This window comes from Micromys minutus (genome assembly GCF_963924665.1).
Source record: "Micromys minutus genome assembly, chromosome: 31".
Lineage (NCBI taxonomy): Eukaryota > Metazoa > Chordata > Mammalia > Rodentia > Muridae > Micromys > Micromys minutus.
Window position 1 is genome coordinate 10879659 of NC_137966.1, and position 26268 is coordinate 10905926.

General features: G+C 46.4%; 1 protein-coding gene across 1 annotated transcript in view; it reads left to right on the plus strand.

The window, feature by feature from the left end:
* DOCK2 (dedicator of cytokinesis 2) overlaps positions 1 to 26268 on the plus strand; it is a 400191-nt gene that overhangs the window by 367835 nt on the left and 6088 nt on the right. Inside the window, exons 39-47 of the mRNA XM_080942111.1 lie at positions 90 to 179; positions 1752 to 1856; positions 3808 to 3949; positions 8893 to 8974; positions 10071 to 10155; positions 10866 to 10952; positions 18717 to 18893; positions 20135 to 20218; positions 25254 to 25391. Coding sequence (XP_080798237.1) covers positions 90 to 179; positions 1752 to 1856; positions 3808 to 3949; positions 8893 to 8974; positions 10071 to 10155; positions 10866 to 10952; positions 18717 to 18893; positions 20135 to 20218; positions 25254 to 25391 — 990 coding nt within the window. The remainder of the gene's footprint in view (positions 1 to 89; positions 180 to 1751; positions 1857 to 3807; positions 3950 to 8892; positions 8975 to 10070; positions 10156 to 10865; positions 10953 to 18716; positions 18894 to 20134; positions 20219 to 25253; positions 25392 to 26268) is intronic.

A 26268-nucleotide genomic window follows, 5' to 3' on the forward strand; every position in this document is an offset into this window, starting at 1 on the left:
GGGCAATGGCAAGGCTCAAGTCGCTTCTTCAGCAAAGGCTCTGAAAAGCTGAGCCACCTCTAACCACTGTCTCCATGATGATTCTGTAGATGTGGGAGGAGGCCATCAGCCTGTGTAAGGAACTGGCGGAACAGTATGAGATGGAGATCTTCGACTACGAGCTGCTCAGCCAGAACCTGGTAAGGCTTCCCCAGAAAACCACGCACGCCACGCACACCACGCACGCCACGCACACCACGCACGCCACACACGCCACGCATACCACGCACACTACGCACACCACGCACGCCACGCATACCAGGCACGCCACGCATAACACGCACATCACGCACGCCACGCACGCCACGCACGCCACGCACGCCACGCACAGTGCGCGATCAGCTCAGAGACAGGGAAACGTGCAGCCGGTCGGTTAGGGAGACAGAAGGGACTGATGAGGTCGTGGTGAGCATCACCCTTCCATAGTTAGATGGGGCAGCAGCTGCTGCACTCCCAGTAAATGCTCTGTTGCATTTGCAGTAAAGGTTTCACAAATCACCAAACCAATTAAATAAAAGTACAACTTTGTGCTTTTCGACGAACAGATAAATCACATTAACACGCTTCCCATCTGGCTGTTCCCATTAGCATGCTGATGCTCAGGACTGCAGTGGGGTGAATCGGAAGGAAAGGGACCAGCCTTCCTGCCTGCACTGTCAGGGATTAGCAGGGAACTGGGCTCAGCAGGGAAAATAAAGCTCTACATTTTGGCTGCTCCTTTGTCCCTCACCACCACCCATGGTTGCCCAAGTGTCAGGTTCCCAATCCTTATTCTCGGCCCATAAAGGCCAATGTAGACATTTCCAGGAAACTGGTAAAATAAGATTCAGGATTTTGAAGGGACCAACAGCTCGGGCAGGGGATGTAGGGCTAGAGTGGTAATCATGTGAAAGTCTGCCAAACTCTTAGCCTTATGTACTATAAGACTCAAATACAAGCATGCGTCTGTACCAGCAGGTGCTCATAGACAATAGCCCCTGAACACATACATGTTTGCACACACAAAGGTGTGCAGTCTTCCAAATGTGTGAGTTTATGTGCAGACACATGCTTGGGTATCCCACATACTGCTAACACATATTCACATCCCTGAATGAAGCACACCCTATCCAGGCACCTGCCTAGATCCCCATGTATGTTTCATGCCACATCAAGTGATCCTTGTGACACATCTCTTCATACACTGTGCCATGTCAAGATCTCTTTAGGACCAATAGCTATGATTGCAGGGTGTTTGTTGTAAAGTGTGTAAGCTGCACACTGTTTTCAGAGATAAGGACTTTTGAAGAGCACACACCTCTTGGAGTCACAAAATATGTTAGGTGCATGTGCACACACAGGAAAATGTCTCTATCTGAAGGCACTGGGTTATCCATATAATCTCAGAAATGCCCATCACTGCCACAGAGAACAGAGTACAGTGGGGACAGCAGGGTCCCCAACTGGAGCTCACTGGGGTCAGTTCCACATGGACCAGCTGCCAGGTTCTCACTTCAAGCATTGGAAAGACTCACAAGAACAGCACGAGTGTGAAAAGGGTCGCCTAGCGTGGCTCTGTCCACTGTAACACAGGCAGAGGTACACCATCATCTGCACTTGGTTCTACAGTGAGGATAATGTCACTGTGGATTCTTTCAGTTGAATATGCCTCGGACACACAACTGTGTTGTCTTGATACAAGTCATGTTTTCTTTTCTCTTTTCTTTTTCCAGACCCAGCAGGCCAAGTTCTATGAAAACATCATGAAAATCCTCAGACCCAAGCCAGACTACTTTGCTGTTGGTTACTACGGGCAGGGATTCCCGTCCTTTCTGCGGGTGGGTTTGCCTGGGACACAGACTAGGCTCTGGTCACCTCAGGATCATAGCTGGTCCTCTGTTCTTTGAAGATCTGCTTGATCTAGGAAGCTTGACTCTCAGGAGCAGAGCTTTGCTGTCCGAGGGCTATCACTGTGCCCAGTAGAGTTTTAAGTCACTTCTGCCTAACCACCAATGGGAGTGATCATGCCACAATCTGAGCTGCAGGGGGGAGTAGTTAGGACCCCATTGCAGGAATGAGACGTTCAAAGAAAGACTATGTAAGCTCTGCTACCAAAGAATTGCAAAGTAATTGTTCTCATCCCGTTCATTCACAGGCTCCCTTTGCTCTTTTGTTGTTTATTAAAGTCACGGGGCGTCCCTTGGTTTGTTGACTATCTCTACAAATGTGTACCATATGCAGAACAAAAAACAACTGAGAAAAACCTCACATGTTTGGCAACTTAACTTAAAAATAACAAGGAGCCCATGTGCCAGGTCTCTTGTTAACATAAATTATAAGCAGTAGCTGCATTTTTTTTCCAACTTAAAAACATCAGTGAGGAACATTTAGGACAGAAGCAGGAGAGAGCAGCCTGGTCTACGTAAAAAAGTCCAGGCTGTTCTGGGAAAGCTATGTAGAGAGACTCCATCTCAAGCAAATAAACAAAAAGAGCAAGAAGAGTAAACTTCACTTGCCTTTCTGCAAATCCCTCTGAAGCCCCATCTGAGGGCAAAAGGCTCTGTGTCTATGACGGTGTTGATCTGTCATCGTCACGTGGTACCTGCACCCGAGGAAAGCTATGTGCAGAATCAAACAGTGAACAAGAAGGGCAGATGACATCCTTAGTATCATTATGGGAATAATTTTGATCCTGTGGCCCCAGATGAAGTTTTGGGATACACAGGGTGCCTGCAGCAGCCTTTCTAATCAGTATCTTGGTGGCTGCCCTTAGCATGTAGCCGTACACAGGATTGCCTCCAGTTTGTGAGTCAGGAAGATGCCAAGTACAGGACAGATCTGACCCCCGAGATGACCTTGGCTTACAGTGTAGTCTACTAAGTCTCTCACTGTTGCCAGTCACATGGAAGCCATGATGGACTTATGGGAGAGACTAGGTGAACAGCCGTGGGGGAGGTGTGGACAGAGGATCCTGAATGGAGCAGTAGAAGCTGCTCCAGCCTGTTTGCTTATCAGGCTCTCCTGACTACTTGTTAGGAATGTTCCTGGGTTAGGGCTGCACACACAGGTAAGTTACAGGAATAGGTTTGGACCGAAGAACTTAGCTGCCATTAGACTCAAAGAAGCTAGCACAGCCGTGGTCTGGAACAGAGTTTCCTACTTTTGTTACCTAGATGTGTGGGGCCTTGTAATGCTTTTCTTGGCAGCATCCCTGGCCTCTTCCTTTATTGCCAGGGGCATCATCACTGTTAGCTACGAAAAATAGTTCCAGGAATTGTCAGCGTCCCCAGGTAGTTCAGATCACCCCATAACTTATGCCCTAGAGGAAGCTCATGGGGTCAAAAAAAAAAAAAAAAAAAAAAAAAAAAAAAAAAAAAAAAAAAAAGGTAAAGAAAATGCCTGCAAAGGCTCAGGGCCAGGAGCCAGGTAAGGAAGGGCCTGGATATTGGTCCATTTTAGTATACAGCTCCAGGCTTCAAGGCCTCGTTGAAGGGCAACTTTCCACGCATGTAAACAAAGTGGGCGTGACATGAGAATTATCCTGGAAGCTGTTTGTAGTTTCCCTGTTTGTCAGCATCCCTGGTCTCCCTGCCCCTCAGAACTGGGCCGGTTAAAGCAGTGGTGTTCCAGCCCCTACTTCAGCTGATGAGAAGCTGAGAGGAGAGACATACCCAAAGCCACCCCTTTCCACCAGCCCCAGATTCATTTTGAACACCTTTCATCTCTGTTTGAGTTACTGTCCTGCACACCCAGGCCCTGGCGTCTCTGACAGCTGTCCTTTCTCCACAGAACAAAGTGTTCATCTACCGAGGGAAGGAGTATGAGCGAAGAGAGGACTTTCAGATGCAGCTTCTGAGCCAGTTCCCCAACGCAGAGAAGATGAATACAACCTCCGCCCCAGGAGATGATGTGAAGAATGCCCCGGGCCAGTGTATCCTTGGAGCATGTCTCAGCCAGAAGACTGGCCGGGGCTTTTAATGAGTGCCATTTCAGAGCCCAGAGCTGACACCAGAGCCTCCATGAGAGTCCCAAGGAATGTCATCTCTGTTATAATGCTCTTCTAACTGTGGGCCCACATCTATGGAGTCAACGAACTGTAGACTGTAATGTTCGGAGGGGGGAAGTGAGGTCATTATACCATATACACTGTGGCAACTATATATCATTCTATATATCTACGTCATCTATATCTATATCTATATCTATATCATCTATATCTAATCATCTATATCTATATCTAATCATCTATATCTATATCTAATCATCTATTTCTATATCTATATATCTATATCTAATAATCTATATCTATATCTAATCATCTATATCTATATATCTATATCTATATCATCTATATCCAATGATATATACTAACTATATATTATTCCCCTCTTAAGCATTGTCAGTCATTTTGAGGCTGCTTAACGTATATGGAAATACACGTAGATATAAGGCACACCTGGTGTATGTGGCAGCCTGGTGCTCATGGCGGCCGTGTGGGGGCATCTCACGGGTGAACATAGCCCTTCCCCCATTCCTTTTTTTTCTTATGATGAATACTCCCGCAGGTGCCTGGCTCTGCATCTGGCTTTGTACAAGGTTTTACATCCAAAGTGGTCTGCCTTCCCGTAGGTAGAGTTGCTAGAATGCTATAAGACATATGGACAGCTAGTGACACTACTATATATTTAATATATAGTAGTATATATTTAATATATAGTATGTATACTATATATTTAATATATATAGTAGTATATGTTTAATATATAGTATGTATACTATATATTTAATATATATAGTAGTATATATTTAATATATAGTATGTATACTATATATTTAATATATAGTGGCATATATAGTATATATATTTAATACTATAAATATATTTAATATTTTAATATATATTTAAATGTATATATGTGTGTGTGTTATACTATATAAGTAATATACAAGCCTGACCCATGCCAAGAGGAAGGCACGCAGGGTGCTGAGACCAAGAGAAACTGTTTCTTGACTATAAAATTTGCATTAAGTAGCTAAAACTTAGTGTTAGTAGGGGAGATGGCCCAGACTGGGGGGTGGGAGTGGGGAGGACAGGGAGAGCAGTGCTGTGTGTGTGTGTGTGTGTGTGTGTGTGTGTGTGCCTTTGTCAAGGACAGAGAGGACTTCACATCCCCAGAAGGATAAAGCTAACTCCATTCTGAGCAGCAGTCTGAATCCCAGCTCCTAGGTCTCTCTGCCACTTCATTTAAGGCCCGCTTGGCCTTCCTCACTCCTGTCCCCTCTGTTAGAATGAACGCTGTTCCCTCAGCTCCTGGATCCCACTGGTTTGCACTCTTCCGTCTTTATTGGGGATGCATAGGGCAGCATTCAGAGACAGGAGCTGGGGCTGGATGTGCGCCCAGCACAGGAGCCGTGGAACGAGGCTGGTGTCCTCATGTATCATGTTCAGCCATAGCGGGAGGTGAGATCATGGAGGCAGGAGCAGGTCGAGGCTGGCTGTGGAGCCTGGAAGCCCGTTACCTCAGCTGGGGACCCGGCACCATGCCCTTTAGCACAGATAAAGTCATAGCTTTTAAAGTGGGGTGTCAGGCTACATGGCTGTTCTGCTGGAAACCTTAATCCAAATATTTCCCCCTTGGGTGATAAATATTCATCTGTGACCTTTTCATTATGCCCGCTTGCCCTTCCTGCCTGCCCTCCACAGCCTTTTTCAGGAGAACGTGCAACTAGTGGCCGTTGGCTGGCATCAAAGGCCAGTTTGGTTTCCTATGAGTCCTGGATTATTACTAAGGCTCAGATAGTGGAACCCAGGTACCGAATCGCTGTATGGCCTTTTGGTGTGATATGGAAGAGGGAGCCCAGCTATGCCATTATATTTAGGACCCCGTGGTCTGGTTCAATGCCAGGAACAAGCTGGCAAACCAGAGAGAAAGTGCTGGCATTCCCTAAGTCTCTTCAGGAGACCAAGTGCAAACATTATTTCCCCCAAAGCCCATAGAATGTTCTAGAATGGTGAAATTTTTTTCCATATTTCACTGAGGGGAATACATGAGGCAGAAATGAAGCAATTTGCCTGTGGCTGAGAAGGTAATTAGAAACGACACTGGGAGTTTTCAATGCTAACTTCTGTCTGTCTTAAATCTATCCTTTCTTACAGCATCTTCTGTTTTTTAAGGATTGGGATCAGAATGCTATTGACTGTTTTCTATAAATGTCATATGTCAGCATCTTTTCCTCCCTCTGCCACACTGTAAGCCTCTGAGATGGGCCTATTGTACATTTGACTTACTCAGGACACTGGGGTGCAGAAAGCAAAGGGCTTGCACAGAGAGCTGGTGCAAACCCAATGGCGTGAGGATTCCAACTCAGGCCTGCTGCTTGCCACATACTTGAACTGAACGTTGACCCCATACCTTCTGCGGTCAAGAAGTCAACAGGCGGTTTGGGAACGTGATGGTCCTCACATCTTCTCTAAGGCGTCCAGATAGCAGAAGACGCTTAGATCCAAGGTCTAGCAGAAATATGCTACTGCCAACCCATGCACCAGGCATGGAGAATCTAGCTAAGCAGCTGAAGTGCACTAACGTCATAGGTTTGGCATTTCCTCCTGGATGAGTGCCTACAGCTCAGATCAATATACACAGCCTAGAATTCTGTTGGCAAACCTTTCTGTAAAGGTTAGTCTTGAGAACTTTGTGCCCACCCCACCCCCCAGGCACAGCTCCTTAGCTGCTGTACCAGTGTGTTAGCAGTTACTGATCATCATAGGCATCTAGCCAGCAAGGCCGTGTTCCCACAAAGTTTTATGTATAGGCACTGACATACTGAACCACGTATCATTCTCGAATGTCACAGCTATTTGAAAATAGGCCATCTGTGCTTAACTTGTGCTCGTCACAGAAACGGTCCGGGAAATGGGTCAGAGCCCACGACCGTCTGCCAGGCCCTGTTCCCAGATAAGATGCTCACCCCTGAAGGAATGCTCTCTCAGCTCAGGCTGCCTAATTGAAATTTTAGGGCCTTCCTGAGGTTTGCAGCTATGTTCCCAATGAGACCGGTCCAGTGGGTTGTTTGCTCTCTGAGGGGATCCTTCGTCTACATGGAAGTACCCTTCAGGGTGAAAACTGTCATCCCCCAGTGTGCTAGCACAGAGGAAACTCATCAAGGGGAGGCATGCAGTGAACGTGGTAGGAGCCACTGATGAAGACAACTTTTGAGGTTGTGGTGGTCTTTGGATAGGATATAAGGGAGAAAATCACGTGAATGCCTGAAGAGAGAGGAGAAGGAGAAATGGATGAGGGGAGGAGAAATGGAAAAGAGGGGAAGGAGAGCAGGAGTCAATGAACATGTGACCATCAACATTTACCACTTAGTTTGATATGACCAGCTTAATAAGAGGAATGATGGGACTAGAATAGGAAAGGCAAAGACCCAGCCAATATGCCTTGCCAGCCTTCATCCTGTGCAAGGTGGGCAGACATCACTAATCAATCACAGAACTCTCCTTCCAGCTGTTCCTTACTTTCTGTTATAGGTCACCACTTTGGGGCTGTCAAGAGCTGGAGGACGAAAGGACATGTTTGCATGTTCTAGATCCTCTCAGACTTTATCATGCGTGGATATTATCTCGGGATCTTTGAAAATGCAAAGCCTCACTCAGAAGTACGGAGGAGGGTTGGAGATCTGCCATGTATAATAAGGTCTCAGATGAACGTTTTTTGTTTGTTTGTTTGTTTGCAAGATGATTTAGAAGATAGACTGGTCTTCCGTCCTCATGAGCACACACTATCCAGGGGGCTTGAATTCTAGCATTAATGCCCTGCCCCCATGACATTCTGTGTCACTGTTTCCCAGGACCCCAATGCTGGATATAAAAAGAAGACTTTATGTTGCAGTAATTATTAAAAATGAAGGCTTATCTCTTTTTTGGCCCTCGCGATCCCACTCCGTATATGCCGCTCTAGTTTGGAGCTGTGCGCGTGGACTCTGTCACTCAGTTCATGAGATTCCCTTCCCTGGTGGTTCACTCCACCCCGGTGTGTTTATTTACCCCACCGCCCGGCACAAACATGACTCTTAAGGCGCGATAGCTTTTCATACAGGTTTATATACCAAACTCTCAATCCACAAGCCCTCTACACAATAAGATTACATCAAATGAACAAACTGCCCTTCTATATGAGACAGAAGACCTATAAATCTCTTTAAAATATTCAATTCTGCCTAACGCCAATTACAGCCACCGGGATCCAGGTCTGCTTTCTGTGGCTTCATCTTGATCTCCTCCAATCTCAGTTCCTCTTCTGTTTTCCTACCCTTTCCCCGCCTACCTCTCCACTGTCCAGTCATATATCATCTTAACATCGATCTACAACTATATCTAAAGAATTTAAGAGCAGAGTTAAGAACCCTAAATTTAAACTCCTGCTCCTTTCATACAAGTTGTATGCACTCCAACAAGTGTCCTGGCTTCTCTGAGCCAGCAGGAGCAATTGAGGTTAACTATGGCGTCTAGTGGAATTAGAGAGATTAAGTGATACCAAGGGAAGCTGTGCTCTGTAATTGATAGCCATCTATTCATTAGAGGGCATTATTGTTAATGACAGTCTAGCAGTGATACCCACGATTAAGAACTGCCAAGCAACTCTGTTAGCTAGATGAGCAGAGCCCTGGAATAGTGCTGCAAGGTGATAGTCAGCTCTGATAAAGCCTGTTAAATGCTCACTGGTCATTAGGACCTTGTAGGAAGCCAGTGGCTTGATTAACGCATGGCCCAGAAGGACTGACCTAGGAGCTCTCAGCGGGCTTCTGTTACATTTGGAATTCTTCTGTGGCCAACAAACATGTTTCAAATCCTTAACTTGGATGACTTAGACATCCAGTGTTTCACCGTGCAGCCTGTCCTGGATGAACACCCCAGGTTCAAGAACAAACCAGTGCCTGACCAGATCATAAAGTAAGAACCACAGCCCACTGTGGGAAGAAGGACCCAAGAGGTGTCCCGAGTTGGTGGCAGGACAGGCCCCAGTGCCTTCCTCCTCTGACAGTCTATCTTCGCTTTGCCTTTTGGTAAAAGGATCGCCCCCGGTTACCTGGGCTATGTCTGTAATAAGGCTAAAGCCAGGGATGAATGGGAGGGACAGGTTGGGTGTGTGTGTGTGTGTCTAGCTCTGTGTACAGTAAGTCCTCAGTAGTCACCAAGCTGAACTGATGTGGAAGCCTGATCCTAGAATGGACCCAAGGGATTAAGTAGTATGGATTGGCAGGTTACAGAGTAGTGGAAGGAACAAAGTGGCCCTGGGCATGCTGGGCACATTCTCCCAAAGGAACATACTTTCTGCCTTTGGTGAGGGTGTGTGTTAATGACGGATACACTCTGACAGTAATACGGTTAAAGTTAGCAGCAGGTAGGCAGACACCCATTGCTTCACATCAACTGTACAGTCAATGAGCAGGCCATGAGGTGGGCGTTTGTGGGGTCCTTGGCTGTACCCACTCCCTACAGGTTCTTCCCTCTGGGTAGACCAATGACAGGAGCTCCCTAGAAAGACACAACCTCTCCAGGAGCCTCACGCCAACATCACCACAAACAGGTGTAATGCAGAGTAGATGACAGCCTCCCTCTCCATCTTGATCAGCCACCTAGGGACAGGGCCACCTCTATAGCTTGAATCACATCCCGTTGTCAGTGACAATTGATCCTCCTCTGCATATTGAGAAAAAAGTGTGTGTGTGGGGGGGGCATGTCTGAAAACCCTAAAGCAATCCTAGAAGGACATTCTGGGGATGCTTGGCTTGGTGCTTAGGTATTCTAAACCCTTCAATGAACTACAGAAAACAATGACACAGGCCACTGCTGGTATATTAATGCCAGAACTGCAAATGCCCAGGGTGGCTTCTAAATCACCCTGCAACCCTGTGAACATCACTTTCTATGGAGCCCCATCGTGGACCTTGAAACGCCACCATCAGGGCCCTACCAGTTTTAATGCTTAAGGTTTCAGCAGCTAGGTGGCATGCCTCCCAGAAACATCCACTCCTTTCTCTTTCAGCTTTTACAAGTCCAATTATGTGCAAAAGTTCCACTACTCCAGGCCTGTGCGCAGGGGCACAGTAGACCCAGAAAACGAGTTTGCTGTGAGTATAACCCCTCCTTGGGTATATTCAGCAGGCAGAACACAGCTCTGCCAACCACAGGTGGTGGGCAGCTTGATCCAGAGCCAGGGAACAAACACTACATGGGCATCACATGTAGGGTGACATGTCTACTGGGTCTTCTTATTTTCGAGGTTTGTAAGATTTGAGAGGGCTCCCTGTTAGATGACCTTGACAGCCAAGGGCATTTGTACGTTTCCAGGAGGCTAAGCGTGGCTGAAGCGGCTCTCCAGCACATTCATTGTAGAACCTCAGCATTTACTGAGTAAATGCTGTCATTGTCTAAGTGCCAATGGCCTGTCCGCATATTTCCTAGCTTGGACTTGTCACCTCTCCTCAAGGCTGTCTGGAATGAAGAGGTGACTCCAAGCTCCCCTCATCTCTCAGCTTGTGATCCTTAATATTTTTAGGGGTTGCCATCCTGTGTGGGAAATCTAATGAACACCGTGGACTCTTCTCCTAGAGTACACAGACACTTTCAAAATTGACTAAGAATTCAGTCTGTGTATAAAGCCAGGTAGAAGTCACTCAGCCCAAGTCCAGGGAGAAATTAAACCAACTGTTAAGAGTTCTGCAGGGGAAAGTGTCACTGTGTATCTGGAAACAGCAGTATTTTTTCTCCTGGGGTGCATGGGAGGCCACCAGGGCTAGGTGTAGTGGATTTCAGAAGCCCTTTGCTCTTCCTCCACCAGTCCATGTGGGTTGAAAGGACCTCCTTCCTGACCGCGTACAAGCTGCCTGGCATCCTGCGCTGGTTCGAGGTAGTTCACATGTCTCAGGTGAGTTTCAAGAAGCTATAACAATCCCTCTCCTCCTCCTCTTACACACAGGGCACAATGAGCCTCAAGCGGCCTCTTTGACATTATAAAGGAGACAGTTTGTATTTAAGGTCCTATAGGAATCCCAGAGTAGGCAGTGCCCAGAGCATCTGCTGCCCAGGGCATTCTTTTAAAATCGCTAGGTAACTAGATACTGGTGATGAAGAACATCTTTGTGATGGGGGTTTGGGGAAAGAGGAAGGGACAAAAAAGGCTCTGGAAGTCCATCCACCCAGCTAACCCCTCAAAGTTCTCCCATCCGGACCCAGAGACTGCAGTATTGAATGAACCATTTACTATTTGGATAGAGTAAGGCTGAAAGAGGAAGTAGTGGAAAGCCAGAGACAGCTGAAATCCAGAAGTCTGAGCCCTTGTATAGATAGCAGATGTGTATTTTGTTGTGTCTGTCTGTCTGCCTGCCTGCCTATCTATCTATCTATCTAGATGAATGTGTGTATATGTGTGGTGTATATGGTGTGTGGGGAGGTATGGGGGTTATGAGTATGTGGTATGTATATGAGTGTGTATTGTGTGATGTGTGGTGTGTAGTGTGTGTGTATGTACTCATGCATGCCATGATGTGTGGATATGGTGGATGCCAGAAGACAACTTCCATCTCTCCATCATGTGTATTCCTGGGATTGAACTCAGGTCGCCAGGCTTGATGGTACGTTTCTTTGCCCACTGAGCCATCCCAGGAGTGCCAGATCAGGGGTTTTACTTTTCAGCACGCCTTAGATTCTCTGTGTCCTCTGTTAGCTAAAGATCATGCAGTTCTCACATTCCACAAGCCAGTCCAGAACAGTTGTGAGAACCCTTGTAGGTGGGAATACATTTGAGAGAAGATTTTTACATATTTGAAAAACCATTTCCTGGGTACCTAACACATGTCTGATGCCTGGACCTGGAGATTCCATGGTGCAGCTTCCATTCTAATGGGCAAACAAGTCAAAGTAAACACAATACATCAGATGATGGTCATGAAGGAGGGTGAAACTGGATATTTTAGATATTAGTGGCAGAGGAAGATTCCCTGTCAAAATGGTTTTGAACAAAGGTCCTGGGGCAGAGATGAATAGTCCAAAGATTTTGAAGAGATGGGCTTTTCTTTTTCTTTTTTTTTTTTTTATCTCTTATTTTTGTTTTGTTTTTGTTTTATTGGGGATGTCTTGTTAGTTTGTTTGTTTTTAAGACAGGGTTTTTCTGCATAACAGCGGAGGAATTTGCTTTGTAGACCAGGCTGGCCTCAATCTCACGGAGATCCACTTGCCACTGCCTCCCAAGCACTGGGATTAAAGGCGTGTGCCACCACGCTGGGCTGAAGAGATGGGATTTTTTAAAAGATCATGGAGCTGGCACAGAGGCTCAAGGGCCAGATGCAAGTCCAAATCATAACAGCAAAGGGAATGCATAACAGTAATGAGATCCCAGGTCATGTAGGACCTTAGTGATACTCTGTCTTCTCTGTAAGTAACACAGAGCCCCGTGCAGAGGAGGGTCTGACTGATGTGCTCAAGCTACTGTTTTCTTGGCATCTGGGTCTGAGTATCCTCTGTAGTGAGCCGTAGACCAATAGGCTTATAACTCTGTATTACAGGCAAGTCCTTGGGAAAACAGAACAATGATGGCGTTAGCAAGAAACATTCATTGAACATGTGCTAAATTGACCACCACCGTGATCTCATTTAAACTCCCAGAAACCCTAGGGATAGGTATGTTTTCCCACTTAGAGATGAGGACATTGAGGCACAGAGTGAGTTCATAAGTTGTCAAGGTTAGCGAAAGAGGTCAAGTTTGGCTTCGACTTCTCATAGCATCCTCCTGGTCTGGACAGCTCGCCTCAGCATGTCCCATCCATTCCAGTGAGCAGTGTCCTGGAGAGGAAGTGAATGAATGACGTAGTCTTAGATCAAGAGACATGTTAACCTGTGGTAGTTTCAACAAATGTCCCCCAGCACTGTGTCGCAGGCTTTACAGCCTTATGTAATCTCACAAAGTCCTGTGAGGTATATACAGTTGGGACACTGTATGCACAGGACCAGAAATCGACTGACTGCAAATTGAAAATATTTGGGGAAAACTTGCATCTGGACAGGATATAGAAAGATATATCTCCTCGTCTTTTTTTGAACAATGCGCTAAAATAACCATTTACGTGGCACTTGCTCTGCATTCCCATGTAAGGAGTCTATAGAGAGGATTTGGGGTCTATGGGAGGATGTATGTGGATGATCTGAAAGCATTACATCAAAAAGGGACTTGGGCACCATGTTTGGTGTTCTCAGAGTCAAATTCCTATGGATACGGAAGGATAACTGGACCATGACCAGCCCTGCTCTTGAAGAAAGATTGATTTCCAGCAGCCATAGCCTCTACACATTATCCCTAACTGAGATCACCCCTGCTTGGCTCCTCCAGGCCTCTCTTCTCCAGCCATGCCTGCTGGACTGTAGTAAACTGGGGGAGTCCCTCCCGTGTGCCCTTACTCTTACTGTCGCTTTTCAAAGTCCCTAGTACTTCCTAATAGATGGCACAATTTTCTGAGTGCTCATTTTCAGTGTTTACTCACCAAATATTAAATATAATGTTGGACTGTAATTCCACTGCAATATAAACTCCACGAAGGCAGATGTTTTGTCTGTTACTCTCTCCCTGCCAAACTTCAAGTGCCAAGAATAGCTGCAGGCCTATAATTCCTGCTGAAGAATATTTAAGTAAATCAAATAAGTAACTGGTACGCTGACACCCATCATGTCTTAACGGGTACCTTACATTTTCACTTCACCGTTCTGAAATCAGGGGAAAGCACACGGGATTCTCTACTGACTTCCTTCACCCTGTTAGCTTCTGTGATGGTTGATTTTGATTGTGAAGTTGAGTCACCTAGGAGATTGGTTAAGGCACACTTCTGAGTACGCCCGTGACGTGGTTTTCAGAGAGAAGTAGCCAATTCTGGGAGACCCACCATCCCACAGTTTGGAGACCTAGATAGAATAAATGGGGAGGGGTTGGATGACCCAGCCCAGTGCTAGCCTTTCATCTCTCTGCTTCTTGTCTGCTGTGTTTATAGACTGCTCCCTCTCACCTGCCCCTCCGTGATACACTGAGCGCTCTGAAACTGTGAGCTGAAACAAATTATTCCTTTGCGTGTTTCATGTGTGTCTGTGTGCGCTCATGCCTGCAGGTATGTGCATCTGTATGTCCATGTTGTCACAGGAATGCAAATAAAACTAGTACATATTCTGGTAAAAGGTAGTGGAGAAAACATCCCCAGATTGATGGGAATGGACCTGTTCTTCCTGGCTTCCGTTATCAATTTTCAGAATGTCTCAGACACAGAAATAGTTTTATTTCTTCCTAATTTAATTAACTTTTATTTATTTTATGTATGTGGGTACACTGTTGCAGTCTTTAGACATGCCAGAAGAGGGCATCGGATCCCATTACAGATGGTTGTGAGCCACCATGTGGTTGCTGGGAATTGAACTCAGAACCTCTGGAAGAGCAGTCAGTGCTCTTAACACTGAGCCATCTCCCCAGCCTGAGGTGCAGAGGTTTAATGCCTGGCTATGCAACTACATTTCTAAGCATTTGTCTTCACTATATGAACTTGTATCTTATTGCCTGTTCTTTCCCTTATGTGGTACCATGACCCCATCTGTCTTAGTTAGGGGCTTACTGCTGTAAACAGACACCATGACCAAGACAAGTCTTATAAAAGACTATATTTAATTGGGGCTCACTTATAGGTTCGGAGGTTCAATCCATTATCTTCAAGGCAAGAGGATGGCAGCATCAAGACAGGCAAGGTGCAGAAGGACCTGAGAGTTCTACATCTTCATCTGAAGGCAGCTAGGATGAGGGACTTAAAGCCCACACCCATAGTGAGACACCTACTCCAACAAGGCCACACCTCCCAATAGTGATACTCCCAGGGCCAAGCATATACAAACTATCACTGTGTGTCTAGAGGAGTGTTTTAGGATGGACTTTCAGAAAAAGTCTTGCCTCTTTGTTGGGGTCTCTACCCTGTCCTCAGCCTTAATGTAGGAGGATCACTATATATCACTTCATTTCAGTTTATAAATTAGGAACTACAAAGTATGGAATCTCAGAGCTGCAATGGATGCCAAAAATCATTGGATCCCAGAGCTATAAACTCAAATCTCTTCCAAGCCCTGTAAGATAAAGTAAATAAAATGTCACATTAGGCTACTAGTGACTAGCAAACACTGAAACAAATGCAAGCAGCGAGCTCTGCCCCTACTGAGTTGACTTTGGGAAAACCCTACTCGGTGCTTGCTGAATAACAAAGCCCCACAGGCCAGCATGGCCTGATTGATAATCTTCAGATTCTTTCTTGATCCTTGTCCAAGGTACCATTTTGTATGGGAAAAAGCTGAGACCATTGGTGAACTTGAGCTGTTAAACTGTTGTTCGTCACTTACGCCTGTGCCCTGCAGCTCACAGGACTCCTGCAAGCCAACTCAAGATAACATACCTGGGAGGTGCTAGGGCAACTGAAAAGAATGCTGGCTTGCTGGGAATAGAAATTACTACCCCTTCCCACTCACCTTCATGCGGTTCCCATGGTGTTTTGCCTTAGGAATTAACTGGCCCTTTACAGAAAATTGGACATACGTTATTTTGCCTTCCCATAGAAACTGAGGCTCAGCTCAGCAAAGATGCCAGAGATCTGAGGGGCTAATGAAGTCCCAACAGCCAGTTGATGGCAGGCTTGGTGCTATAGTCTGAGACGCTTGTGATGGAAGCTACCTTTTGCAAACAAGAACAGTTTCTCGCTCCAACCCTGACGCCTACTGTCCTTGGGCATGTGCATTATTAGTTACCTTTATAATCCTGTCATAAAACGCTGTGACCAAAAGCAATGTGTGAGCTTATTTTGCTTGTAGGATTCCAGAGAGGTAAGAGTCTATCATGGGGGAGAGGCATGGCGAAAGGCAGCAGGAACAGGAAGCAGAGAGAATGAACTGGAAGGAGGGCGAGGCTGTAAACTTTCAAGTTCCCACTCCCAGTGGCGTACTTCCTCCAGAGTCTGCACCACTTTCTAAGACAGTGCCACAAGCTGGGACCAACTAATCTAAAGCCGGAGCCTATGGAGGGGTCATTCTTACCCAAACCACCACAGAGCATCACTACCCATGTCCTTGAACACATGCACAGACCGGCATCCAAGGTGACTGTAAATGGAGCCATCTCTGTCGCCTGGTTTGTGATGAATGATTGTGTTGGTTTTGATTTTGATTTCTGCTGTCAGCAGCTGACATCCATGCCTCCCTCCAAGTGCGGCACCCTAAGTTCCACTCACAGATACGTTCTTGCCCATCTGTGGAGAGCCAAAGCCCTTTCCTGCTCAGTCTCTGTTCTTGACAACGATAATGAGAATTCAGGTGTTCAGATCCAGAAATAGTCTCAAAAGTGTACAGGCCAGTCATTAAGCCCAACCATTTCTCTCATGACTTGCTTCAAAGGCTGTGTCTTCCAGACATGTCCAGTCTGTTGTTGGCATTCAGGTAAAGTACTGGATTCTTCAGCTGATGGGTAGGTTTTCCTTAGAACTCATTCTGCACCTCGGCCTTGTAAAGCACCCCTGAGTTGACTTGCAGGACACAAACTCAAACATGGATCTTAATTTTAGGCAATAGGACAAGCAGCATTTATGGATGTGTATGTGAGTCAGTGTGCCTGTATAGATGCAGATGTGGGTACTATAATTTGGATAATGAACCCAAATTCAATGTAAGTTGAATAAGATGAATGTAGATGTTCGCAAAAAATCTGAATGTGAAATATTTGTCCCCCAAAGAGTGCTGTTAGTAGGTACTATGAACCTTTAATAGGCAGCGCCTTGGGGAATTTATTAGGTTAAGAATTGGGTGCTCCAAATCTCTGACTTTCTCTCCTTGCTTATGATCTACACTAACACAACCTTCCCACCATTGCATCTACTACCTTTTCCTAATCTCAGATTCTGACCTCCAGAATCATGAGCAATATAAACCCCTTTTTCTTACAAGGACGTTGGCACCTGTATTAAGTTACAGCAGCACGACACTAACACTATGGGTGACAGAAAGATAACAGTAGTGACAGGAAATCTGCTCCCAGGGCCTTCTCACTACAGAAATTTCCGTCTCTGTCTTAGTTACTTTTCCATTGTTGTGAAAAGACACCATGACCAAGGCAACTTATAAGGAATATGTTTATTGGGGCTTACGATTTCAGAGGATTAGGTCCTAGTGAGCATTATAGTGAAGCATGGCAGTAAGCAGGCATGGTGTTGGAGTGGTAGTTAAGAGTTTATATCCTGATCTGCATGTTGGAGGCAGAGAGAAGGAGCTAGTTGAGAATGGTGTGGAGTTTTGAATCCTGAATGTTCAACCATATGAGCTCATGGGGGCCATTCTCATTTAGACTAGCACAATTATTGAAAGCAACACTCAGAGAAATGATTGGGAAAGCTGTGTTAGATCAGTGATTATAGAAATAACTTCAGAGTGTGGCTACAGAGGCCTGACTGCTCCTCTCATGCATGTGGTAGGTATAAGTGTAGTAGGGACATTTCTCAAGAACTGTGCAGTGTCAGATACTGTATTATCTCAATCTTCACAGCATAGCCAATGAAGCAGGGACAATATCACCATCATGATAGACATGATAAACTTAGTTCCCTTCCTCCATAAAGATTTCTTGAATTTCTTACCTCTTCCCCTACCCCGCCATCTTTCCCACCAGTGACCTTCCCTTTTCAGAATAACTGGTGTCCTGTCCTAACATTCATACACATTAATGATAACCCCTTCCAGTAGGTTTTTGATGTAGGCTTTCTTACTCCAGTCTTATCAGTGAGTCAGTCAGTGCTCACAAAGGTGAGGAAACGTGGCCCCACGTCACACAAATAGAAAACCATAAAGCTGAGATTTGGCACTCACTGCTCATTGTACCATGCTGTGGCCAGCAAGCTGGGGTTTATAGTCTGCCTTTCTGCTTACTTCTGCTTATGTGAAGGCTTCCGTTGAGACAACCACACTTTCCTGTCCAGTTTGCCTGGCTCTTGTTTCTGCCCGAAAGTAAGAGTGGAGTTGTTGCATCTCAGCCCATCTGGCTTGCAAATCTTAAAATATTTACTCTCTGGCCCCATTGCAGAGATGTTTTCTGACCTGTAGCTCAGTCTTGACTCTGGACTGTAAGCTTCTACAAACATCAGTGTTTGTCTGTTGTCAGTAATCCCGCTGTTCATCTTGGTTTATGAGCTGTGTGGGGAAAGAGTTTCCTGTCATTTCGTCTTCCCTCCAGCTGATCTCAGGGCTTTGCTGTGTCCCAGGCTGGATGAACCTAGAGCAAGCTCTCTTGATTTCTCTGGCTAGGGGTATACACAGTAGCTTCTAACCAGTATGCCATGAGTTGGTTTGATGTGCATTTTACCCGGTTAACTGGGAGAGAAAGCTTTCTGGGCCCATTCAACCTCTGAAGTTCTTAGCAGAGCTGGACACTTCCTGCCTGTATTTCCCCAGAGAAATCCTTTTCCTCTAAGTAGAAAGCCAGCCAGCCTGTCCTTGGCCAGAAGACAGCCCCCAGATCCTGCTGCAGCCTGGGGAGTAGGGACTGTCTTTGAATTCCCACCCTAGTGAAATCAATACCAATGATTTTGTTGGTCTCTCAGGCCACCCACTAAGGTTCTACTGCCAATCTTGTTTTCAACAGACCACAATCAGTCCTCTGGAGAATGCCATCGAAACCATGTCCACAGCCAATGAGAAGATCCTGATGATGATAAACCAGTACCAGAGTGATGAAAGTCTCCCCATCAACCCTCTCTCCATGCTCCTCAATGGGATTGTGGATCCTGCCGTCATGGGAGGCTTTGCCAAATACGAGAAGGTGAGAGAACTTGAAGCCTATCCCCATGCCCATCCTTGCTTGATCCCAGACAGACAATTAGCTTGGTTGAGCATCAAGTTTCAACCTGATCTCCAGTTTTCTTCCCATCCTGATTCCACACCCAGATGAAGAAGAAATTTCCCAAGGGTCTCCATTCCCTTAGCACCTTCAGGAAACTGTCGAGAAAAGGCTCAGAGGTGACTACAAGCCACAAGCCATGACATTTGGTAGACCCATCTCTTCTACAGAAGTTTCGAGATAACATAGACACAGGTTCAAAGAAAGAAACTCCAAATCTAAACATGTAGAAATATGGGAGACCAACTCCATAGGCCTCAGCATAATCTAGATATGCGAGTCGCAGGGTCCCTTCAGGAAGCCCCACATATTTGGGCCCAAGATCATGTATTTTACCTTCCTGGTATAGATGGCCAAAGGGAAATACCATCAATTATTTGAATCATAGTAGCAGCCCCTATTGGAAAGGGCAGTGTGCCAAAAAGGGCCAGCATGACTTGGAATAAAAAGTCCTGAGATGCCTTCCAACTAGCAGACCCTGAACGAGGGATGGGCTCCTCTTTCTACAGAGCCTCACTGTGCTCTGTCACTTGGTGAAAAGGCAAGAGTGTCCCAGCATGCATCAGTTCAGAGATAGGGATAGCCATCACCCAATCAGTCCCTTTGGCTACCTTGACACATCTGTGGTCACTGTTTGCACAGCCTTCACGGCTGCTGCAGTATGTCTACGTAGACTGGTCATCCGGTACGGATGGGGACTCTGAAGAGAGGAGAGGGGAGGAGTGGAAGAGCCATGAGGGAGACTGGGAGGCAGGCTTGAGCAAACACCAGAAGTTCCCCCCACTCACCTTTCCTCTTCCAGTTGGGATCCCCTGGAGCCTCAGAATCTCATCCCCAGGCTCCCTAACCCAGGAATCCCTGCTATAAGCTTCCACCCAACTCAAGCCCCCAGAATTCTGGGTCAGTAAGTTTCCAGGGGAGCTGCTGCTGGTCCTGGCACCCCATGACCATGGTGGCAGTATTTCCTTGAAGTCGGTAGCCTGTCTCCTGTGGGTGCTGATGTGAACCTCCAGTTTAAGAAAACAATGCAGCAGTGTCAGCTACGGCAAGGTCCACCCCAATGCCCAGGTCCTCAAAGCTCCTCCTAGTGCCAGACTGACCATGTGTTCCACCTGATAAACAGAAAACATCAAGTCCCCACCTGTCTCCCACCCCCATCCCAGGCCTTCTTCACCGAAGAGTACAGCAGGGAACACCCGGAAGACCAGGACAAGCTGAGCCGCCTCAAGGACCTGATTGCATGGCAGGTAAAGCCACGGGAGAGCATCCATTCGGGCCCTCTTCTGTCCCCATTTCTTTGGCCCTCACCTGGCCTGGCCTGACTCCACATGACCTTCTACTCCTCACCTCCATCCTCTTCTAATGACACCCGAGCTGCCTCACCAGAACACCTATTTGGGACACCCTACCCTTGGGTGTTGCCTAGCGCAGGCAGTAACAGAAGCTGTGCTAAAGGTGGTTGAGATTGTTTTCTTTGATGTTAAATTCAGGCTGTGGCTTTTCACAGTGGGGGCTCAAATGAAAAACCACATCCACCACCAGCTTGCACCAATCAGACAACAGAAGCCCCTCTCCCCCCATCTTCCTTGCGAGGCTGACCCAGTTTGGTGCAGATGGATATCAGGTTCTGCAGATAACTGAGGTCTTTGTTGCGTTGGCTCGTGGTTCAAGGGTCCACATCTGCCCAGCTCAGCCAGAGTCCAGCCTGAGCACCCACTATTTGTCTCTCTGTCCTGCCTTGTCGCATTCTTCTTCTTCCCCACTCTTTTCCACCTCCTTCTGTGCATCTGTCGGCTGCTCTTAGCTCTTTTGCTTCTCCCCTCTGTCATTTGCCTCTCTCTGCCTCCTACGCCCTCACATCTTCCTCCTTCGCTCTCTAAAGAAGAAACAATCTTGTGGATCCCTCCCCTTGGGGGCTTTCAAAGAACCAGATTTGGCCTCTTTGCACCACTGGACATAGGAGGGGCAAGGTGGGAAGGAGTGAGCAGAATCCTGAGGCCAGGAGTAGCAATCTGCAGGCTGCCCACCCCTCCCCCCTCCTCCTTGCCAGTCACCAGGCAATGCTTTCCTTGGTAGGGAGTTTGGTTTACTCCAGGGAAATCAGGGACTGAGAAGCATTGGGTGCAGACTCTTTTCTTAAAATAAGTGTTCCTAATTCAGGTCCTTCCCTGCCTCTGCCAACTTGTGCTAAGTGGGACTTAAAACGATGAGTGAACAATGCAGACATACTTTCCCTGGATGCATTAGGTGCGTCTGGAATTTTCTGCTTCCCACTTTGTGTCACCCGTGAAGCTTAAATATTCCTCAAGTGTCTCCGTCTTACTGGGACCATCTGTACCCTTTAGTACTCAAAACGATATTTCCCTTGCCAGCCAATCTGAGAAGCAAGAAGGCTAGCTGAGTGGGTCCCTTCCCTGGATCCTTCTAAGAGCATCCAGGGAGGGCTACCAGGTCTCACCTACTGACTTTGTGCTGTTAACAGGACTCTCTGCCAGGCTCCTTTTCTCAACTGGCTAGTTCTCCATGCCAAATCCACTGCCTTCAGAGAATAGGGCTTGGCCTTGCAGAGCAATTGTTGCAGGGTACACCTTCTAAGAACATCCTTCCCAAGTGTCAGAGCTGATTAGGACTTCAAATACATTAGAGACCTACAGCGGTTTGCATTAGAGGCCACTGCCTCTAAGGTTAAGAGGCACATTTGGGCAGCGCCCCCTAGCGTCTACCTTTTTCATAGCAAGGCCTATTGCTCCCAAGGCCACAGATAACAAGGGGCATTTAATAATCCCAGAGGAAATTGCCCTGAGCCAATGCCTCTCTCCTACTCTTCCCAGGATCTCTAACTACAGCTGGGTAATTCAGATAGTGGAGTCCTGCTGTGTGGGTCCCGTGGCATTCTTATCATTACACTCAGCATATCAGCTTGTAAGTTTCTCTTCCACTCTCACAGTCCTTGTTTAGTGAGCCCCAAACAGAGCCAGGTAACACAGAAATACCTGGGGCAAACCGGAGCCTGTTCATTGGAGCTTAACTCCAGAGAGGACATCATTTTGCAGAGCTATGCTCACACTGGGATTTTTCTCTAAAGACTTCAGAACCTTAGGCATTAATAGCCCCAGGTATTTCTGTGTTACCTGGCTCTGTTTGGGGCTCACTAAACAAGGACTGTGAGAGTGGAAGAGAAACTTACAAGCTGATATGCTGAGTGTAATGACAAGAATGCCACGGGACCCACACAGCAGGAAATGGGACTTTTAGTAAACCAGGGAAAGCCAGAGTCTCCAAAATCCAGTTTTTGTGTCAGAATCTGTAGGTTTCAAGACTGGGATCTCACTAGAAGTTCTCTGTAAAGATTTGATTGCATGGACGATGTCTACAGCATACTTACCCTCTCTAGCTTTCTGTTGTGAAACATTACTCATAGGAAAGTGCATATAAAAACATGGCTCTTTCGTTGAGTAGCATGGACTTGACGTCCACCACACACACCTAGATGTGGTAGGCTTCTCTGGCACTAACCCCCCCTGACTGCTATGTACTCCCATAGTCATTACCAACCCCCAGCTCAGCTGAGCACTCTCCTCCTTTTATAGGAATTATATGCTAGCATTTTAAAAAGAGCTCCACTCCCCAAGCGTGCATTCGTAGGCACCATAATTTGCCCTAAATTCCTTCTGACCTACATATAATTGGAACAACCATGGACAGATCTCTGTGTCAGTTAGGCTTGTGAAGTTTGCTCGTTCTGTGGCACCTTGCTATCATTTTTCCATGCTGTCTAAAAGTCTGTACAGATAGACCTTGCAAAGATGCCAAGTGTATTCATTTCCGTGCTCATTAGGTTAGTTCCGACTTAGTTGGGGCTCTCGGCTGTGTCTAGACCTGGAAATGCTTGCTCTTAACACAGGAGAAAATGTAGCTTTGATATCCATCGGTTAATTTATCAGCATCACATAAGGAAAATAGACAGCCCATCCTATTATATATATCCAGCTTCTTTTACATATCCTTAAGAGTCACTAGGTTATGAGACATATCAAAGATTTGACTTTCTCTGAGTTTTGCCTTGTAAGTATATATAGCACACAAATTATCCTTTTATGGACCCATGGAATAGTAGAATGGCTTCTTCAAGTTCAGCCTTCCATACCAGCTTCTCCATTTGCCAGTAGACCTGAGAGCCTAAATCCCTCCCTGTTCACACTTAAAACTGACTTTGTTTTCTGTGAGTTTAAAAAAAATATGACAACCATATTTATGCGATCCTTTCTGATTCTCAAAATCTATAGCGAGATAAACCTCAGAAGTTATACGCATAGGAGACTGAATGATGCACTTTTAAATGAACAATGGGTCGTCGAGGATGTGAGAGAGGACATTACAACAATCCCTTTGACCAAATGAAGACCGAAGTACAATGTACCAAAACCCACGGGGTCCAGCAAAGCGTCTGTTATAAAGGAGTGCCATGCTCAGATAGGAAAATGTGTATTCCGCATCTCCGACACAGTGTTCTTTGGATGCTGATGTCTAGCTGATCTGTAGTTTAACGCCTACAGTTCTTTTGCCCGTGTGTCCCCGAGCATCCGCGTTGTTCCCTCCTCCCTCTTAACACCTTGAGATTGATTCCTAGCTGACCAATTTTCTGTCTCATCTAAAGTGTAAGACTAAAAGCTATAAAATGCATTCCATTTTAGATCTGACTATATTGCTGTTATGGAAGACTCCTTCGGTAATATTTTAAACGTAACCCCTTTAGGTTTCTATAGGCTTTCCTCCACATCCATCTGTCCCTTGGTTTCCATATTCCCTATCTTGCCTGTTAATTTTGGTCCTGTCCCCTTCTAAGTGAATTTCCTCTAGTGCCTGGTGACCCCTGCAGATTCCTACTAAAGCTAATTGGAAATCAGCATGCCAGGAAGAAGAATCTGTCAGCAAGGTGACCTTATTGCCTGGCAACTAGGTGACTCACATGTTTGATCCTACACCTCTTCGTGGGACACTTGTACTCTCTAAAAGCAGATTTTTCTAAGTGTTTAACAGGGAGATGATTTGGTTACTACAGTGAGCTAACTGGGAACCTTGTAGTGGTCAACCCATGAGCCAGTTTCTTTTCATCCACTTGTCTTCAGGCTGGTGGCTGCTTCTCCTCCTCCTGCCCTTGGGTATGATACCCCTGCATCCCAGGTTTCATGATCTAATTGTTTTGGAGGACACATTATGTCCTTGAGAAACATGCTTCTTGAGAAAGTCGGAGCACATTATGCCTAGCTGCAAGGGGAAGCGATGGGCACCTTGGGCAAGGAACTGGACCTCAGCTTTCCTGTAACAGCTGTGCCTCTGCCCCCAGGTGCCTCCTTCATTCCCAGAAGCAGAATGGCCTCTTCTAACCAAGTCCCTCCTCTGCCCATGGAGGTCAGTTACAGCCTCAAGCTACCTTCCTCTTGTCCATGAGTTTTGGCATGTTTATAGCTGAGTGTGTCCCAGCACCTCTCTTCCCTCAAGATAGCTAAGAGAAGGAGACAGAAATGGTTTTACCCTGCCATGGTGGAGACATTCCTTTCTCTAAAAAGATTCTATCCCCTGCATTAGCTATCTTAGCTATTTTACCGGAGGGTCGTGCAATTACGCTTCTCAAACTTTCCCCGTAGCTGTGAGCCCTGCGGCTCTGTTCCTTCCCTTCCGGGGGTCTGAGGTTTGGTGCCCTGACCTCCTTCGTGGATAAGACAGACTGCGCCTCTCCTACCCCCTCTTCCTTCATCTCACGTCTTCCTGAGATATGGCAACATGGTCTAGAAACTCTACTCATAAAAGAACTTTCTGATACCAGCACACTCATAGCAGCCATGAGAAGTATAATTGGGCCCCATGGTGTAAAACGGACTGGGACTTCTCTTCTTTCCCCGCTCTTCCCTGTTGCCCAGCTTCTTAACCCCATAACTTCACTTTTGTCCTCCTGAATACTTCTTAGACAAGACTGTGAGGCAAAGCCCTGGAGGGTCCTCCTTTCTGTTCTGAACTCTGACACTTTGCAGATTTTCTTGAGGAATCAGACTTCACCATATCTGTGACTTCTAATGCCCAGGACAACCACAGTCCCAGGGAAACTAGAGTGTCTGGGGTCACTGTTCCCATCCATGATGAATTCTAAGGCTACAGCTGTCCCAGGGACCACGTGGGTCTTGGAGCACCCGAAGGCTCTCGAGAAAAAGTTAACACATCAACTTGAGCTCCTGAGCTAGTCCTCAAGCTGAGGCCCATGGTTTGCCACCTCTCTCTCTCCAGATCCCCTTCCTGGGAGCAGGGATCAAAATCCACGAGAAAAGGGTGTCCGACAACCTGCGTCCCTTCCATGACCGGATGGAGGAGTGCTTCAAGAACCTGAAAATGAAGGTGGAAAAGGAGTACGGAGTCCGAGAGATGGTATAAGAGGCTCCTGTGGCTGGGGAGGGGGAGGGGCGGGTTGTGGGAATAAGAGCAGAAAGGGGACGGCCATGGAAGAACTTTCCTGTATGCCCAGTCCCTCAAATATCACCCCTAAAGGTAAACCAGTTAGAACTGGACCTATGGAACTAACACTTACCCAAGAGACTGTAAAACTATAAAGGCTACATTAGTAAAGCACCTAATATGTGCTTGGCCTTCCATAAATACAGTTGATATATGCCATGTAATTGATATAAGTAGACAGTGCAACATTTTAAAAGTCCATATATATGTGTGTATACATATATGAATGATTTGAGGCCTTAAACAACTTACCAAAAGCCCTATCACAAATTAGGTGAAGACCTGGGTGTGTAGCCACGTGCACTGTCTCCAAAGCCACTGTACACCACCACCTGAAGAGGGCATTAGCCACCACTCCCACAGACATCTTACTTGTCACATAGAACAGAACCAAACATCAGAGATTTATAGACCCTTGAAGATCGTCTGTCCCAACCCACTTGATTTATAGACACCGAGAAAAGAGTCATAGTAGCAGCAGGGTCCCAGCACTGAGCCTGGGTCTCTTTTGCTCCAAGCAGAGACAAATTGACCCTTTCCACACTCTTCCTGAAATGCAGCTCTGAAGTTCAACACTAGGATTTAGGCCAGACTTCCCAGGCTGAAAGAACAGTCTCCCCTCCCCCGCACACCTACTTAAGCCAGCCACCAACTCCAGGCCCCAGGAGTGAGCCCCCACACTTCTGTATACAGTAATTACAAATGTGGGGGGCCTTGCATCCTCCCTGCTGGCCTGGTATCCCCTGGAACTCATGACTGCAATCACTCCACAGTTTTCTCAGCTTTGCGA